Source organism: Limulus polyphemus, unplaced genomic scaffold (assembly GCF_000517525.1).
Source record: "Limulus polyphemus unplaced genomic scaffold, Limulus_polyphemus-2.1.2 Scaffold3247, whole genome shotgun sequence".
In the NCBI taxonomy this organism is placed as follows: Eukaryota; Metazoa; Arthropoda; class Merostomata; order Xiphosura; family Limulidae; genus Limulus; species Limulus polyphemus.
The window spans coordinates 89,767-107,786 of record NW_013668857.1 but is presented as its reverse complement, the minus strand read 5'-3'; the positions used below and the strand labels follow the sequence as shown (position 1 = coordinate 107,786).

The 18,020-nt window shown below is 32.5% G+C and overlaps 1 protein-coding gene across 1 annotated transcript in view; it reads left to right on the top strand.

Moving 5' to 3' along the window:
• LOC106468981 (NADH dehydrogenase [ubiquinone] 1 alpha subcomplex subunit 7-like) overlaps positions 1-1,354 on the top strand; it is a 24,853-nt gene extending 23,499 nt beyond the window's left edge. Inside the window, exon 4 of the mRNA XM_013929434.2 lies at positions 1,121-1,354. Within this exon, the coding sequence (XP_013784888.1) occupies positions 1,121-1,184 (64 nt within the window). The 3' untranslated portion in view covers positions 1,185-1,354. The remainder of the gene's footprint in view (positions 1-1,120) is intronic.
• The last annotated feature ends 16,666 nt before the right edge of the window (positions 1,355-18,020 follow it).

Below are 18,020 nucleotides of genomic sequence, written 5' to 3'. Positions count from 1 at the left end.
CACACACACACACACACATATATATATATATATATATATATATACATTATTACTCACAAGTTCTTAAATTTAAGTTATTTTTCTTAAAACAAGGAACATTAAATAAAAAGCATATAGGAAACAATGATTTCTCTCACTACCAATGCTAAAGAAAAAGTTTGCACTTTTGATGCTTTGTTCTTACTAACTCTCACCATAAGCCTTGTTGAATCTCACACATGGAGGTCGGTAAACAAATTAACTTTTGTAAATTTTACGTATGCATTTTGAAATATCAAAAAATGATAAATTACTAGATTGATACTTCAAAAATACCACTGTAATTTATATAACTTTCTAACAAAGCTACATGTGGGTCTCAAAAAATGTCATTCCTGTTCTGGCTGTTGGCTTGATCATCATACTTCTATTTCTCTAACAGTATAATGACATTCTCCGTGTCAATAATTTATGAAGACTGACAGTCTTACATAGCTCAAAGGGGGAACTTTCGATTGATTACAAACTGACGTCAGTTATATAGAGGGTAAGATTCCAAATTCACTTTGAAGTCTAGAAGGTAGGTGTGATATCTGTCAGGAGTTAGCAAAATATATTTCTTGTTGCAGGGAAGAATTAACCCTAAGGACTTTGAAAGGGGGATGTGTAAACAAGGCAACTAACCTAGTTTCTTTTCTATGCATAGAAGTTCAGCATACATCAAGAAATAGTCAAGCCTCAAAGATGGAAAAATAACATTTTGTGAACTCATGCATCACGTGACAACAAAAACTAAAGTTTAAGAATTTTCTTTAAGGTTTCTTTTGAAATAAAGGAATTAAAACTTAGATAATATAAAACTTTGAATTATGTTGTAAATTTTTATGCTAAATGCATTGGTATACATTGATAGTAACATTGCTTAATTAGTTTTTAAATGTAACACAGTAAAATCTCGTGATGTGCAGTACAGAGGTACCTGTAATCATAGGGTTTAGAAACTAAACTTCCTGCACAGTGTACCTGAAACACACCAAACACAATTCGTGTGTACATATATAAATATATATTTGTAAAAATGTATTGGTGTATGTATCTAACCTATATTAACTGACATTTGTCATTTGGTGATATTTTGCAGTAAAGACCATTCTCTTCACAGACTTGAACTTGGAAAGATTACTCCTGGACGACAAGCTTCATAGATGAATTCAGTATTTTACTTTAATGTAAAGCTTCACAGACACTATATATATATAGTTTCTTTGTAATGCTGTAAATGTAGCCAATTATAGTTATTATTCTTGCTCAGTCACTTATTTTATCTGTAGAAAAACAAAATTTATGAATAAAGCACCCAAGTTGAGCATTTTTACTTGTGAACAAGTTTCTTGAAGATATATTTGGTTGTTTTATGCCAGAAATAAAATTATTTTATTTTGTAATATTAATGTAATGGACAATATGTTTAATATTACAATGATAGTTTCTGAGATGATACCTTTGCATGCAGAATAGTTTAATCCCTCTTGCATCTGCCTATGACACATATATACCACTAGCCTTGAGTTAACACCCACCAAACAAGCTTGTGTTGAACATGAACTGCACTTGTACATGATGGCCACCAAAAGGAAGGTGATGCAACCTTCTTGTGCAATAGCTCTCATAGGAAGGATCAACCTATCCTGTGTAAAGAGGTAACTATTAGAAATATATTTTCAGGTAAGGAAAATGTTAACTTTGGCATTAATGAAGTCAAACCTCTTCTATTTTTTATTTGTCTATGTGATTGTTTGTTATGAAAAGTATGTAGTATAACAAGTTGTTTATGTTTTTGTCCTCAAAGTTAACAAAGACTCAAGTTTCTGTTGGTATATTGTGTTTACAACATGGATGGATGCCTCAATGGTAAGTTGGGTGATTATTGGTACTTAGGGGCCCCATTCGGCAATTAAATTTGATTAATCGATTAGTAAAGTATTCCTCAAACCATGGTACATATAAGCAAGAAAAAGAGGTAGGTGATGGATGCCGCCAGTCAAGCTACCCTTCCCCTTGGATAGTTGGAATAATTGAAAATAGTAATTATTGGAAACTGTAATTTTTATTATTTAATCATTTTTATGACAATTGATTTAATCATATTTTTGATAAATTTATTATTGAAATAATCAAAAACAGTAAAAATTAGAAAACTAATTTCTACTAATCAGTTTAGTCATATCTTCAATTAATCATATTTTTGATAAATTTATTATTGAAATAATCAAAAACAGTAAAAATTAGAAAACTAATTTCTACTAATCAGTTTAGTCATATCTTCAATTAATCATATTTTTGATAAATTTATTATTGAAATAATCAATAACAGTAAAAATTAGAAAACTAATTTCTACTAATCAGTTTAATCATATCTTCAATTAATCACTTAGTTTACATAACATTAATCTGTGTGATTGTTTCTCATAGGTAATCAATTAAATCTCTCAACTCCACTTGTTGGGTTGCTGCTTATTAACGTAAATTACAGTTCATCACACATTCATACTTTTAACTAAAACATGTTGATATTTTTAAATGTTTTCAAATTACAGTGTAATTGTTTTAAACTACACAGGCCTGCAAATTTAAACTTCATAAAAGTTGTTTTGGTTTTAGTAACAGATTTTCTGTAGTTCGTGCTAAGGAGATTTCAAAATAATATTTTTTTCTATCACATAAGTATTTGTTACAAATTGGAAAGAAAAAACTCTTAGTTAGGTCAAATTATTATTTTCTTTACCACAATGAACATTTTTTCTTATTATGTTTGATAACAAAAATACAAACAAACTGAAGAAAAGGGAAGATCATTGATGTCAAACAAATATGCATCCTCATTTATCCTGATTTTTTAAAATTAAATCTACGTCTTTTAGTCTAAAAACAACGTGTTGTGGTCTTGTATGTTATTTGTTGGTTTTTTTATGGTTTGCACACTTTACATTATTTATTGACAGTATGTACATCTTGTATTAAAAGGATTAATATACATTTGACAGACCTTGTCACTTTTAGTTTCTGTTTAGCTTATAATAATTTAAAGTATACAAACTTGCTTATCATTCTTAATGTATAAAATGTGATATTACATTCTGCCAAAAAGTACACACATGACTGACTTTTACATCATTTTCATAAGTACTAATTCAGACTGATACATTAAAAGTGTGCACACATCCAAATAACCCACATGTTTGAAGTAACTTGAAACAAACTGTAAATAGATACAATAACAGAAAGTTTGCTTTAAGGCTGAATGAAAATAATGTAATTTATTTCTCTATTAAATATTAAAGAAATAGATAATCAGATAAAAGTTAGGCTACAGTTATCTTCTTAAAATTCAGAAAGCAAGAATAATAACTATGTAATAGCCCGACAGCCTCAATGGCCTGAAGATGTAAGGGAAACACACTATAATTTTTCAGTGCAATCATAATATTCTTAGTCAATTTATATATACATGAAAATTCTAAAATGTTTCATTTTACTAGAGCATTACCAAAGTTCCATTTTATTTGACTGTGGCTGAAAGGTTTAACAAAATTTGACTTATAAAACAGTGTTAGGTGTTTTCGTGGTCATTTCTTACCTTGTCAACATACCATAGGAATATAAATTTCTAGCCTGTTAGTCACTTTAGACACAGGTTGAAAGTACCTATGCTGGTTCAACACGTTATTGGGATTCAAATCATAATTTGTGTAGAAAGTTTTATTTTATTTTTTATAAAATTATATAAATATAATAGTACTGTCTGTTGCCTGTTTATGTCCATGTAACTACTTTGCAGGGTGTGGATGGATCTTCACCAAAAATGGTATGGAGGTTCATTAGGCCCATGCGGAGTTTTGAATTTTGCAGTTTTACTGCCATTTTGCATTTTTTACCACCTTACTTTGCTCCCTGTAAATGGATCGTCACAAAATTTGGTATGGAGGTTCATTGGGTCCATGGAGAGATACATACAAATTTGTGGTTTCATATTTTGTGTTTTGCAGTTTTTATGGGCATTTTTGTATTTTTTTTACAATTACACATAAGGGAATCAACTTTTCATGCTCTAAGATAACCTTTAAGTAATCATGAATTTACATAACTTCCATCCAGGGGACTTGTATTGCAGCTAGTGTTAAATAAATTGATAACTCTGTGATCATGGGTACAAAATATTTATGGTAAAAATACCAAACATCACAAAACTACCACTTGCATATTTTTTAGAAGTAATGTCTTAAAATTCATTTTTATAATTGTTGTATTTTATTACGTAAAATATGATACTAAATACTGAGATTTTTTAAAATTACATTGTTCATGATATATTGTACAATTACATTTGATGTTATCTTATTTTCCATAGGAAGCACTAGTTATGTATTCATTATATGAAAAATGGATCTTAATCAAGAACAGAAAACCATTGCTACAGTTGATAATATATTTAGTATTCAGATATTTTGAGGTATACATATCCTATCGTAAGTAGTCTATAACACATCAAAGATGGTACTAATTCAAATATAATTGTGATAATTTGTTTTCAACAACATGTTTTCCACAACATGGAAAGCACAGACAGTGATATCCTGTCCATTTATTGACTGCCCAGATCATAGCTTTTTGGGAGTTATGGTTATTTCTGCTATAACATCATACAGTAAGAAATTCCATTTAGTGGATGGATGCTGCAATAAATTCTTCAGGAAGAGCAACTGAAGGATCCAGGGAAAGTGTGGGCACTGTTTGCCCTGCAGCAAGGTAAAGCATATCTAGCTAAAACTGGGGAGTGTGGCAGATGCAAACATAACATATGACACTTGTATGATCAGTTATGAGTGCAGGAAGGTGTGCATTGCCATTGCTACCAACCACTGAGAAGTGGTTCTCAGCCTGTGTTACAGCTTGTGGTCCCCAGGACTCCAAGGCATGAGATTTTCCGAATTTTGCATAACACAAAGACTGGAAGGTACCAAGGTTTTACAGTTGTACTAACATTAGAGAGTGGTTCAGTTGACCATGTTCAAGTCAACATATTCACAACTAGTGTGTATGGTGTATGATGCCCAGAAGAAAAGTTGATCTAAACAGGGTAAACTCCAACAAAGAATTTTTGGTTCTCCTCTCCAGAGAATAACTCTGGATATTGTTGCTTCACTCCCAAAGAAAGAAAAAGGTTGCTTGTACATATTCATGTTTCATGGACTACTTTACAAAGTGTGCTGAGATTTATGCATTGGTCCCTATGTCTGCTGAGATCATGGCTGATGCACTGGTGGAACACTAGATAGCTTAGTTTGAAATACCTGAATAGGTCCATTCAGATCAGAGTCAACTGTTCTCAGAGTTATATAAAGTGTTGGGTATAATGTAGATGTACAGTTTTCTATATCACTCCCAGTCTGTTGAGTTACTGAAAAGGGTAATACAGACTGTGAAGTGCATGCTTGCTAGGTTTATCAGTTTAGACTGGGATGAACACTTGCCCTGTGTCATGATGGTATATCATGCAATGGAACCAGACTGAACAGGCTGTTTGCAAAATATTCTAACATTCAGTTGAAAAGTTTTACTTTCTGTAGTTGTAATGTATGGTCCTCTGCAATGAGCAGATGTCCCTTCGTGTCCATAGGAATATGTAGAGCTGTTTAAGTCTATATTAGTTGAAGTGCACAAGTTCACTCATCCGCACCTGGGAAATGCCAACATATATCACAGAAAATGCTACCATAAGACAGTAAAAAGAATGGATACACCAAATTGGAAGTGGCTTTGGTATGTACCAGCAGTTGGACCAGACCTCATCGTGTGATCCAATGACTTGACCTATTTGATGTGTGAGAGACAACTGTTCAAGGGTGCATACAGTATATCATGTTGATCGGTTGCATCCATACTCCAATGAACTGGCATGTTCAAGAGTTAAAAGAGGAAGTAATTAGATCAGATGAAAATACTGTATTATCCCACTATGACCTGAAAGATAAGAATTGAGATTACTTATCTGGTTCTTCAGGATTAGAAAGAGTCATAAGAAGAAAGACTTGGCATCAATTGTCTATAAAGCTGTTAACAACAGTATTTAGGTCAGTATGGCTGGAAGTTATACTGGATAAGCAGTTAGAATGATCATTAGGTTGAGCATTAGATGACTGAAAGGAAGTGTTGATCCTTGCTATCAAGTGATGTTCACTATACAGTATATAAACTACATTGTGTGATTTCCTCTTGATTACCATGAAGCTAGGATGGCTTGTGCTGGTAGATATAAGGCCTAGTGCATCACTTTTTTTTTTGACTGAAGATGATAGCGAGAGTTTGAAAACACGGCTGAAAAGGTGTGACCCCAGCTTTCTGAGCTGTTGGAAGCATAGTAAAGTACAGTGCATGTGCCACATTGTAAGATTATCACCTTAAGTTAGGATGGTTAGTTGGTTTCAAAACTAATGGGATCAAAAGGCTTTTGCAACCCTTAGTTTCTGAGCTATTTAGCATAGTTTCACAACAAAAAATATCCATATGATATTCGATGATAGCTGTTCAGTTATGGTAGAATCCCTGCTGCTCTAGCAGATTAGCGAGAGCTCCATGGAGAATACAGCATAATGTGTGCTAGATTTTTGTGGTTGGTACAACTACCCCGTATGCAGTAATGCATAATTTTTTAGTGTATATTGATATGTATACGATAACAGCATGAATAATCAATCATGATTTACGAGAATGTTTTTAATTGAAAAATCTTAGTTCAGTCAAGTTCAGTCTGAGTTTATTTATTTCGTTAAAACATTTGACAGCTCACAGGTGTCAGCACCCTACTCAACTAAGGCAACTTGACAGAAGCTTCGAAAAGTAACCCGCAATGATTACGATATTTTCCCTGAGGTGATCGTTTAAAAAATCGTAGTGCATGGGACAATCTGTAATAGAGATCAATATTTATTGAAAAAGGAAGTAGAGTTAAATAGGATCGTAAGCAATTTCCTAAATGTGTACACATTGAAGCTTAGTATTTCTTGTTTGTTTTTTTTGTTTGAAATTAAGCACAAAGCTACATAATGGGCTATCTGTGCTCTGCCCAACATGGGTATCGAAACCCGGTTTTTAGCGTTGTAAGTCGCAGACATACCGCTGTGCCATTGGGGCTAGTATTTCTTGAATTACAACATGTAAATAATTTGTTGGTTTTAAATTTTTTGCAATAATGTAAATAGTTTCTATCAATTCCACAAATGCCATTACGTTTGTATATTTTGGACTGAAAATGTTGAAGAACGAAACATTAGTAGCGTTAAACAACTTAAAATACTCTAATATTTGCACTAAATAATATTCCAACAATAACATTGACGATGTTAATTTTTAAACCGAGTCGTTGTATACTTGTCTTTATGAAGCCAAAAATGTTTGTATCTAAAATTCATAGTTAATGAATCGGTCGACAATTATAATATGTAGATAAGAATACAATTATACGATAAACAACAACAAAAAAAAATGATCGTAACAAATGTTTGTTTAGCTTATAAAATTTGTTGTAATTTTGAATATAGTAATAAATTATCTAATTCAACTGAGCTTTTGATTTATAATTTGCATCTTGGGAACAAATTAACACTGACCCAAATTTCTGATGTTTAACAATCACTCTAAGTATATCTTCAAAACTTACACTACTTAATATTTTTTCCCAAAAAACTTTTACAAAGGATTCATTTATAACAATATAGGAATAAGAATCGAAAATTAGATTTTTCAGTATAACTTAAGGACATTTTATATTTTTACAAAATTAAGATGTTACGTCTTGATGTTTTCTTTAGGATTAATACTATTTTGTGAAATACCTCCCAGTGGCTCAACTGTAAGTCTGTGAATTTATAAGGCTCAAAACCAGGTTTCGATACTTGTGGTTTGCACAACACAGATATCCCATTGTGTAGCTTTGCGCTTAACAACAAACTTTCGTAAAGTATTTGCTTATACATTGCTATCTAGTGAGCGCCTTATTAACTACTGCATCAGGAATTGCCACTGATTTATTGAAAGCTAAGATATGTTAAGATTACGTTTTCATCCCAAGGCCATACATACAGCCCCATTTATCCAGGGTAGTAATAAACAATGCTAGACAGTAGGAGTTCAAAGCGTCACTGACATAATCTTATCACACAAACCTTGCCCTATAACGTCCCAGAAAATTTTTTTAAAGTATATTCGATTTATCTAGTTCATGAAGTTGTCTTACTCAAGTAGCTTTTTGGTAAATGGAAGATTTCACAAATCCATCGATATTTCACACGTACCAGAACGTTTTTTTTTAAATAATATCATCTAACCTAAAAATTACGGTTTCAACGCCGAAAGAAGATGAAGCACTCGAAATAATAGGCCTAAAGTTTATGATTAAAAGATTCTAACTAAATTTTAAACCTAAAATTAATTTCAAGTACCATCACTAGTTAAGTCTAGTAGCAATACATTTGGGATAAATAATAAAAGATGTTTTATCCAAAAAAGTAATAATAAAACCGAAAACTTATAGAAAAACTTGTTAAAAAACATACGAATTATTGTCACTAACCTCTAACATATATATATTTTAAACTCGCCAAGAACTTCGAAATGTCTACGTCAAGCATAAAACTAAAACATAAAGGATATAAAAAAGTAGAATTCAAGCCAACCCTCGTGAACATTCGAAGTATTATACACAACAATATAAGGCCATAGTACGAAGGTGAAAATTTGCATGTATCTGAGTCGCTATCTAGTTAATCAAAATGCCAAAGTTGGTGAAGATTCACCAATGCAGTACCCTACGCGGCGAGGAGGAAACCAAACAAAGTAGGAACAAAAAGCTTCACTGCAGTACACATATGCATGCAGGGAAGCCAACAAAGTAGTAGCAAAAAACCAACCATAACAACCGCAAAATGAACAGTATAAAGGTGAAAATTTGTAGGTATCTGCGTAATGAACTAGTGAGCCTACATGGAAAATTTGTAGAAAATCAACGAATGCAGTACCCTACGCTAGCGGGAAACCGAACAAAGTATTAACAAAAACGTATCATAAAAACTGCAAAACAAAGAGTACAAAGGCGAAAAGTTGCATGTATGTGCGCCACGATCTAACGAATCTGAATGCCAAATTTGGTAAAGATCCACCAATACAATACCCTATGCTAGCAGGAACCCGAACAAAATAGTAGTAAAAAAATGCTTCATTGCAGTACAAGTACGCAAGCCGGGAAGCCAACATAGTATTAAAAATCTTCACTGCAGTACACATACTCATGCAAGGAAGCCAATAAAGTATTAACAAAAACTGACCATGAAAACCGCAAAACGAAGACAGCAAAAGTGAAAATTTGCATGATGCTGCGCATTAATTTAGTTAATCTATATACCGAATTATGTGAAAATCCATCAATGTAAAACCCTACCGTAAAAGGAAACAAAATAGAAATAAGAAAAAGCTTCACTGCAGTACGCATACGCATGCAGGAAAGCCAATAAAGTAGTAACAAAAAACCGACCATAAAACCCGCAAAACGAAGAGTACAAAGTATAAAAGTTGCGTAAATCAGCGCATCAACGCAATAAACATATATTGTAAATGTGGAGAAGATCCATCAAAAGGGGGAGAAGTAGTGGTACGAAACACAAAACTTAGCATAACAACCAGAAAACGAAGAGTACATAAGTGAAAATTAGCATGTATCTGCGCAATACACTAGTGAACCAATGTACCAAATTTGGTGTAGATCGCCCATTGCAGTACCCTACGATAGCAGAAAATCGAAAAAATAGTAAAAACCGACCATAACAACCGTAAAAATAAGAGTAAACAGGTGAAAATTTGCATGTATCTGCGGAATGAACTAATAAAACAGCATACTAAAATTGGTGAAGATCCACCAGATATTTTGCACGTATCTGCACAGTAAATGCAACGAATCAGCAAAGAAAATTTAAAGGGTGCAAAATAGTGGTACGAAACAGCCAAACTTACCATAACCGTAAATCGTAGGATATAAAGGTGAAAATTTGCATTTTGCTGCTCAACGAATTAGTGAACCACATACCAAATTTGGTGAAGATCCACAAATCAGTACCATACATTAATAAATCAAAAACGTAGTAACAAAAAGCTTCACTGCATTTCACGGGAGCAAAAAGAGAAGCCGATATGCTGGTAAAAAATCTTCACTGCAGTACCCATGCATGCATGCATGCAGAGAAGCCAACAAATTGTAAAAAAAATCGATCGTAAAAACCGAAAAAATAAGACTACAAAGAAGACATTTTGCATGTATCTATATAATAATGCAATGAACCAGAAAACAAAATTTATTCAAGATTCCTCAAAAGTGGCAAAGTAGTATCAAAAAATCTTCACTGCAGTACACATACTCATGCAAGGAAGCCAATAAAGTATTAACAAAACTGACCATGAAAACCGCAAAACGAAGACCGCAAATAATATAAAGAGTGAAGGTGAAAATTTGCATGTTGATGCGCAACAAATTAGTAAACTTATATACCAAATTAGGAAAAGATCAACAAATTCAGTATCATACGGTACCAGAAATTCGAAAATTTAAAATATAAAGCTTCACTGCAGTACAAATATGCATGCAGGGAAACAACAAAGTAGTAACAAGATAGCGACCATAAAAAATGCAGATATTGGACTTCAGATTTGAAATTTTTCATGTATCTGCGCAATAATGCAGTAAACAAAATTTGGTGACGATCCCTCAAAAGCGGGCAAAGTAGTGGTGCGAAACGCAAAACGTGCCATGAGAAACGTAAAAAGAAGAGTAGAAAGGTGAAACTTCCACGTGACTGCGCAACGAATTAGTGAACCTATACACCAAATTTGGTGATGATTCACGAAGTTATTAAAATATGGTAGTAGAAAATTGAAAATTGTGTAAGAACAAGCTTTATTGCAGTATTAGTATGCTAGCAAGGAAGCCAACAAAATAGTAACAAAAAAGACCATAAAAACTGCAAAGATAACCCCACAAAGTTTAAATTTAGCATGATTCTGCGCAATGATGCAATGAACCAAGATCCCTCAAAAGAGGCTAAGTAATGGTACGAAACACAAAACTTATCATAACAACCGTAACTCGAAGAGTACAAAGGTGAAAATTTTCACGTGGCTGTGCAACGAAATAGTGAACCTACATACCAAATTTGGTAAATATCCACCAATTCAGTAAGATGCGGTAGCAGAAAATCGAAAATGTAGTAAGAAAAAGCTCCACTGCAGTACACGTACGCAAGCAGGGAAGCCAACAATGTTGTAAGAAAAACCGATCATATAAACCATTAAGATAAAATTACAAAGTTCAAATTCTGCATGATTCTGCGCAATGATGCAATAAACCAAGAAACAAAGTTTATTGAAGATCCCTCGAAAGGGGGCGAAATAATGGTACGAAAAGCATAACTTACCATAACAACCACAAAACGAAGAGTATAATAGTGAAAATTTGCATGTTGATACGAAACAAGTTAGTGAACCTACATACCAAATTTGGAGAAGATCCACAAATTCAGTATCATACGGTAGCAGGAAACAAAAAAAGTAATAAGAAAATGCTTCACTGCAGTACTAGTACGTAAGCAGGGAAGTCTACATAGTAGTAAAAAATATTCACTGCAGTACATATGCGCATGCAGTGAAGCCAACAAATTAGTAACAAAAAAAATCAATCATAAAAATAGCAAAACAAAGAGTACAAATATAAAAATTTGAATATATCTATGCAACGACACAATTCAAAAACATTCCAAATTTGGTGAAGATTCAGCTATATGGGGCAAGGTAGAGGTACGAAACGTAAAACCGACCATAACAACCGTTAAAAAGAAGAGAATATACATGAAATTTAGTTTGTATCTGCGCAACGAACTGGTGAAACTACATACTAAATTTCGTTAATATCCACCAATGCAGTACGATACGGTGGCAATAAACCAAAAAAGTAGTAATAAAACCGAACATAACAACCGTAAAAATAATAGGATAAAGGTGAACATTTTTATGTATATGCGAAACGGACTAGTCAACCTATATAACAAATTTGGTGAAGAACCACCAATTCAGTACCCTACGTTAACAGGAAACAAAAAGGTAGCAAGTAAACGCTACGGAATCTAGGAAGACAACGTAGTAGTAAAAAATTTTTACTGCAGTACACATACGCGTGCAAGGAAGCCAAAAAAAGTAGTAACAAAAAACCTGCCATAAAAACCGCAAAACCAAAAATACAAAGTTGAAAATTTGCATATATATGCGAATCGATGCAATGCACCTACATACCAAATTTGGTGAATATCCAACAATGCAGGAGTTTACGGTAGCAGTAAACCCAAAAAATTAGGAACAAAACCGACCATAACATCCGGAAAATGAAAGGTATGAAGGTGAAACTTCTTTTGTATCTCTGGAAAGAACTGACGAACCAACATACCAAATTTGGTGAAGATCTACGAATCAGTACCCTACTTTAGCAGTACACAAAAACAGCAGTAAGAAAAAGCTTCACTGCAGTACACAAATGCAAGCCGAGAAGCCAACATAGTAGTAAAAAATCTTCACTGCAGTACAGGTACCAAGCCGGGAAGCCAACAAAGTAGTAACAAGAAACCGACCATGAAAACCGCAAAACAAAGATTACAAAGTTGAAGATTTGCATACATCTGCGAATTGACGTAATTCACCAACATACCAAATGTGGTGAAGATCCATCTACAGGGGGACGAGGTAACGCAAAAACTTAGTATAACAACCGGATAACGAAGAATACATAGGTGAACATCGATTAAAGTAGCTCAAGGGATAGTGGTGGGTGGCGTTAACTAGTTACCTTCCTTTTAGTGTGTCAGTTCAAAATTAGGAACACTTCCTACAGATTGACTTGTAGCTTTGCGCGAATATTCGAAACAAACAAACAGAGAGAGCGCAACTATGTAGAGCTCTAGATTTTGTAGCTGGCGATCCAGTTCGAATCCGTGCGATACCATCAAATATTCCCCTGCACTTTAGGCTGTAGATATGTTATAAGAGTGACAGTCAATTCCTTAGTATGGATAGTGCGTGGTAGGGTGCTGCCGACTGGTCAGTAATCGAAAATTAGAGATGGTTGGAAATAACCTTAGTAGTTTTGCCTTAAAAATAAATTACAAATACAAGAACAGGACAAATATTCTAAATATAAACGATTTATATGTAATTTTATATAGATGTTTTCAAAAACATTTAAACTAACATCGTAGTGTATCTGTCATACAATCCGTTATAGAAATGTATTTAGAAAGGCCTAGTTTTAAAATAAATTATGAAGTATATATAATAATTTTTTCGAATAAAGTTCATGTTAAGCATATACAGATCTCCCTTGTTCAGAAGGAAATGCATTCATCCAAATTCGGTTACAATTTAGAAAACTTATATAGAAGGGTAGAACTAAAAAGCTAAATAATGCCAGATTATCAGATTAAAAGAATAGTTTTTCCAGAAAATCTCTCCTAACCAAAGTTATTGTAATATCAAACTATAAACTCATCTCAGTAATTTTGTTTATATTTGAAATATTTAATTTGTACACATTAACGCATTTTGTTGCCTATCATTCTGTTTGCCTTCATTGTAGACGTTACAAGGTCGACAATTCGTTTTATTTTTACTCTAAAAGAACATCTCAATCTCACAGTAGTTCCATCATTTTATCAGCAGCAGTTAATGAACTGTGATGGTGTGCTACTAGCTTCAATCCAAGTATTTTGTGCAGGTTATTGAAGCTAGGGCTTTATACTTTCAATGGTTGAAACCTGACACCAATATTTATCAATCAGCTACACAACTTCTGTTGAAAGTGCAAAATGTGGTTCGATTTGTTTTAATATATTACGGGTGGCTGTTTAGTTTATTTTTTATTAGACCTGTAGGTGACCATCGTAAGTGGTCAAAAGCTTGCAAAAGAATACTTTAGTGTGTTAACTTATGATCTACTGATCTAAAATATCAGAATATTATTTCTATATAATATTCATCAATACTTAAAATTCTATTTAAAGGTCAATGTTACATTTTGTCGAAAGTTAACAACGTAAAGAACAATGAAACTTTCACCGAAATGTGAAATTTAATGTCTTGAATATAACAAACAAAAGTACAACAACAAAATATTTAAAGCATTGGCATTGGATACTTAATTTATTTAGAAAATAATCTGCCTAGAAATAACTAACGATAAACGAAACCAAGATGAGTGACTGAGTTGTACAGCCACAAGAAACAAAAAGTATGTTCTGTAAACACCACAACGCTCATGAAACTATGATATGTACGAAAGTTACTAAAAAAAATCACTATAAAATTACATTGTATTAATTCTAAAGAAAAGAGTAAAATATTTGAGACAAAGGTTGACAATATTGAAGAATAGTACTCTATGGCTAATCTATTAGGCATAATTAGCAAATGTTATATTTAGTCAGCAATGCTTTCATGAAGACACTTAAACCGTAAATGTTTATTCAAGATTTAAGGTTTACATAGAAAACCTTCCTTAAAAACTGGCTTTTCCTCTTAAAAAGGTTGACTAGAATAAAAAACAAACACTTCTACACATTTTATGTTTGACTGTTTTAGCGGCATTACTGGCCTTGTGAGTGATCTGCGTAGATCTTCGGCGGATGAAGTAATCAGTTTTTTAAGGTTAACTGCAAAACGTGCTGTTATTGCACAACCGATGCAAAAAGTCAGAATATGCATCTTATATAGTGGAAAGGAAAAAACCAGTAAATGCTTCAAACATATTATTATTATTGTCTACTGTAAAATATATGTGTATTCGTTTTCTAAAGAAATAATGATTTTTAAACGTCCAAACCAAAACTGAAATATTTTTTTGTTCTTTAAAACACAGATTTCTCACCCAAGAGTTGAAACTTTTACTAAAATAGGTCGCTTTCTGAAAACTTTAAAAACATATAAGACAAAGCCAACTGATGAAGAGTGTGAAAAATTAGAGCTTTGTATTAAGTTTTTATATAACTTTCATTCGCTATCTTTAAGTTTTCTCCCTCAAATAATTTAATTGTCCAAAACATATTTACGTGATAAGGATGACTTATTATTACGATTTGCTTAAAAACTCCCTATTCCAACCTGAGGTTTTATCTAAATACAAAATATCTGGGACTTAAGTTAAAACCTACTTATAATACTATGTTATTAAGGAATTGTTTTATATTTTGGTAATTGCAAACATTATATAAAAAAAAAATAATTGTATCCAGACTTTCTTCAAACATGACTCTCGATGAGCTAGCGATAAGATTAGGAACTTACACCACTAAACTCTGGCGTTCGATTCCCCGCAGTGGACAGAGTACAGATCACCTGTTGTATAGCTTTGCGCTAAAACTACTACCACCATACACAAAAATAACTTGTTGTCATTTTTTTAGAACAAACTTTTGAATCAATAAAGGCTCTAACTAAAAATAGTTTAAATAAAGAATAAATCGGATTGTCAATAATTATGTTGTTAAATTTTACATAAAGCTCATTAAAAAATTGTTCGATATCTATTGTTTGGATTTTTTATTCTAATCTGGTTAAGAATATCTCGCTTTTGAAATTCTGGGACTTTATTTTTTTCTTTTCCCGATAGTTAATTGATAAACAACAATTTAAAAGCAGAATGAAGTAGTTATATTTTGTTTCGACAGAGCATTGGTATATCTTCTTTACATAGTTTATAGTTTATAATTAATCAAAATTAACGTTGAAGTTAGTTTATTTGTGATGTTAGGAAAACAAGTATGATGAAAAAAATCAATTAAAGACAAAAATAAGAAACCATATAATCTAAGCGTTTTTGATAGGTAAACCTTTCTTCATCAAGGACAAATATCTGATGAAGAAAGGTCTAACTTTCGAAAGCGTTCGGGTTATAGGGTTTCTTAGTTTTGTTTTTAAACTCAGTTTATTAGTATCATATAAAATTCACAATAGATGGCATCAGGCTTACGAAATATTTCCCACTCTAATGTGTTAAATAATAGTTATATTTAATTATTTTTAGAAATACTTTTGTTGAAATTTACAAATTGTGGTACATTTATATATCTATGGAACTCGCATTATACTTCAAATATGTTTTTTACCTGAGGTTTAATTCTTGGTTGTATTCGTATTGATGTTAATTATGTTTGTTTGAGCAAAGTGTATTTAGCGTATTGCACTTGTATATGAATTACCAGTACTAAAAATTCAGGATAACAAACTAACTTTATAACTTATAGTTAATTGTATACACCGAGAACTTGATTGGATCTTGTGTGTGATTTCATTATTAAATAGCGTGCATTAGTAGAAAAGACGGTTTTCATTGAATCAACTTTCAATAGAACATTTTGAGAGTTATAAGATTCTCAAGAAAATATTTTTTTTTATAGATATAGTACTAGGGTTTGATTCAGCTTGATTTACGGATAAACAATATTTTAATTAAATTTTTTTTCCGAATCCTTACAAACTTCTAAGGAGATAAAATAATGAAACATGTTCAAGAACTCATAATCATTCAACATTTTTCAAAAGATGAGAGTCATTTAAATACTTATCAAGGGGTGAGAGCCACTCAAACACTTCTCCAGGACTTTGAAGTTTCGCAATACATATTTAACAATATAATTTATGTACATTTCTAAATATAAATTCAACTTAATGAATATCGATATTAAACCATATATATAAAATAGTTAATCCGTCACAACTCCCTCCTTGGAGAATTAAAAATTGGAGTTAGACAATTTTAAACTAAGATATTATATATATACGTACATTGACAACAATACATTAAATATAATACATTATTCAAAGGATTATACCACTTCAATAATCATGATAGTGCACAACACAATCAATACATATAACTTATGATCATATAACTACATATAACGTGAAAGCAAACGAGCACAAATATTATCAAACCCTTTTACATGGATTATCTTCAGATCATACACTTGTAATGATAAACTGCAACTTAACAGTCTTACGTTGTTGTTGTTTTTCTTTCTTTCTTTCTTTTTTTTTTGTAGTGGATGGCCCATAGTGGACATTTTAAACATTCTTAATTTTAACTTGGGATGACTTCAAATTTTTTCGAGCCAATTCACAAGCACGTAAGAGTCTGGATCGAAACTTGGAAACGTAATAAAGTAAGTGTATTTCTTTTGGATCATCTTCCAACGAGTATTCCTTCAACAACTTCAAAGGACCACGGACCGAATTTCTTTGGACAAGCCAACGAAAGTAAGGAATATTAATCGAAGCCTTAGAAGTTTTTGGGTTGAAATGTTTCTGAAAGGGATAGCATCAGGGAATCGAGTGGATGCACATATGATAGTTAACAAATACTGATTCCCTGATCGAGTTTTTGGTAAAGGCCCAACACCACCAATAACCACACGACTGAAGCGTTCTTCGAAAGCTGGGATAGGTTTTAAAGGAGCAACAGGAATTTTCTGGTTGAGTTTTCCGACCAACTGGCAGGTATAACAAGTTTTACAAAACGGAGAAACATCTTTCCTAATTCTTGGGCAAAATATATGTTTCATAATTTTGGCACATGTCTTGTTGACACACAAATGACCTCCCATGTGGAGTTCATGGTCAACTTTCAATATTTCAGAACGATATGCTTTGTGAACCACGATTTGATAAACTACAGCCGAGTTCTCTGAAGCTGGCACATCTGGTGGTCTCCATTTCTTCATAAGCACACCATTTTTGAAAAAATAACCAATTGGATCTTTCTACAGTTCATCTTTTGGGAGTGCATATTTAAATAGTGAAGAGATCTGCAGATCTTTTTCTTGCTCAGCGATCAGTTTACATTTAGTAAACGAAAGTTCACCAGGTGAATAAGATCCCTTACATCCATAATTGTCACTCAGCGA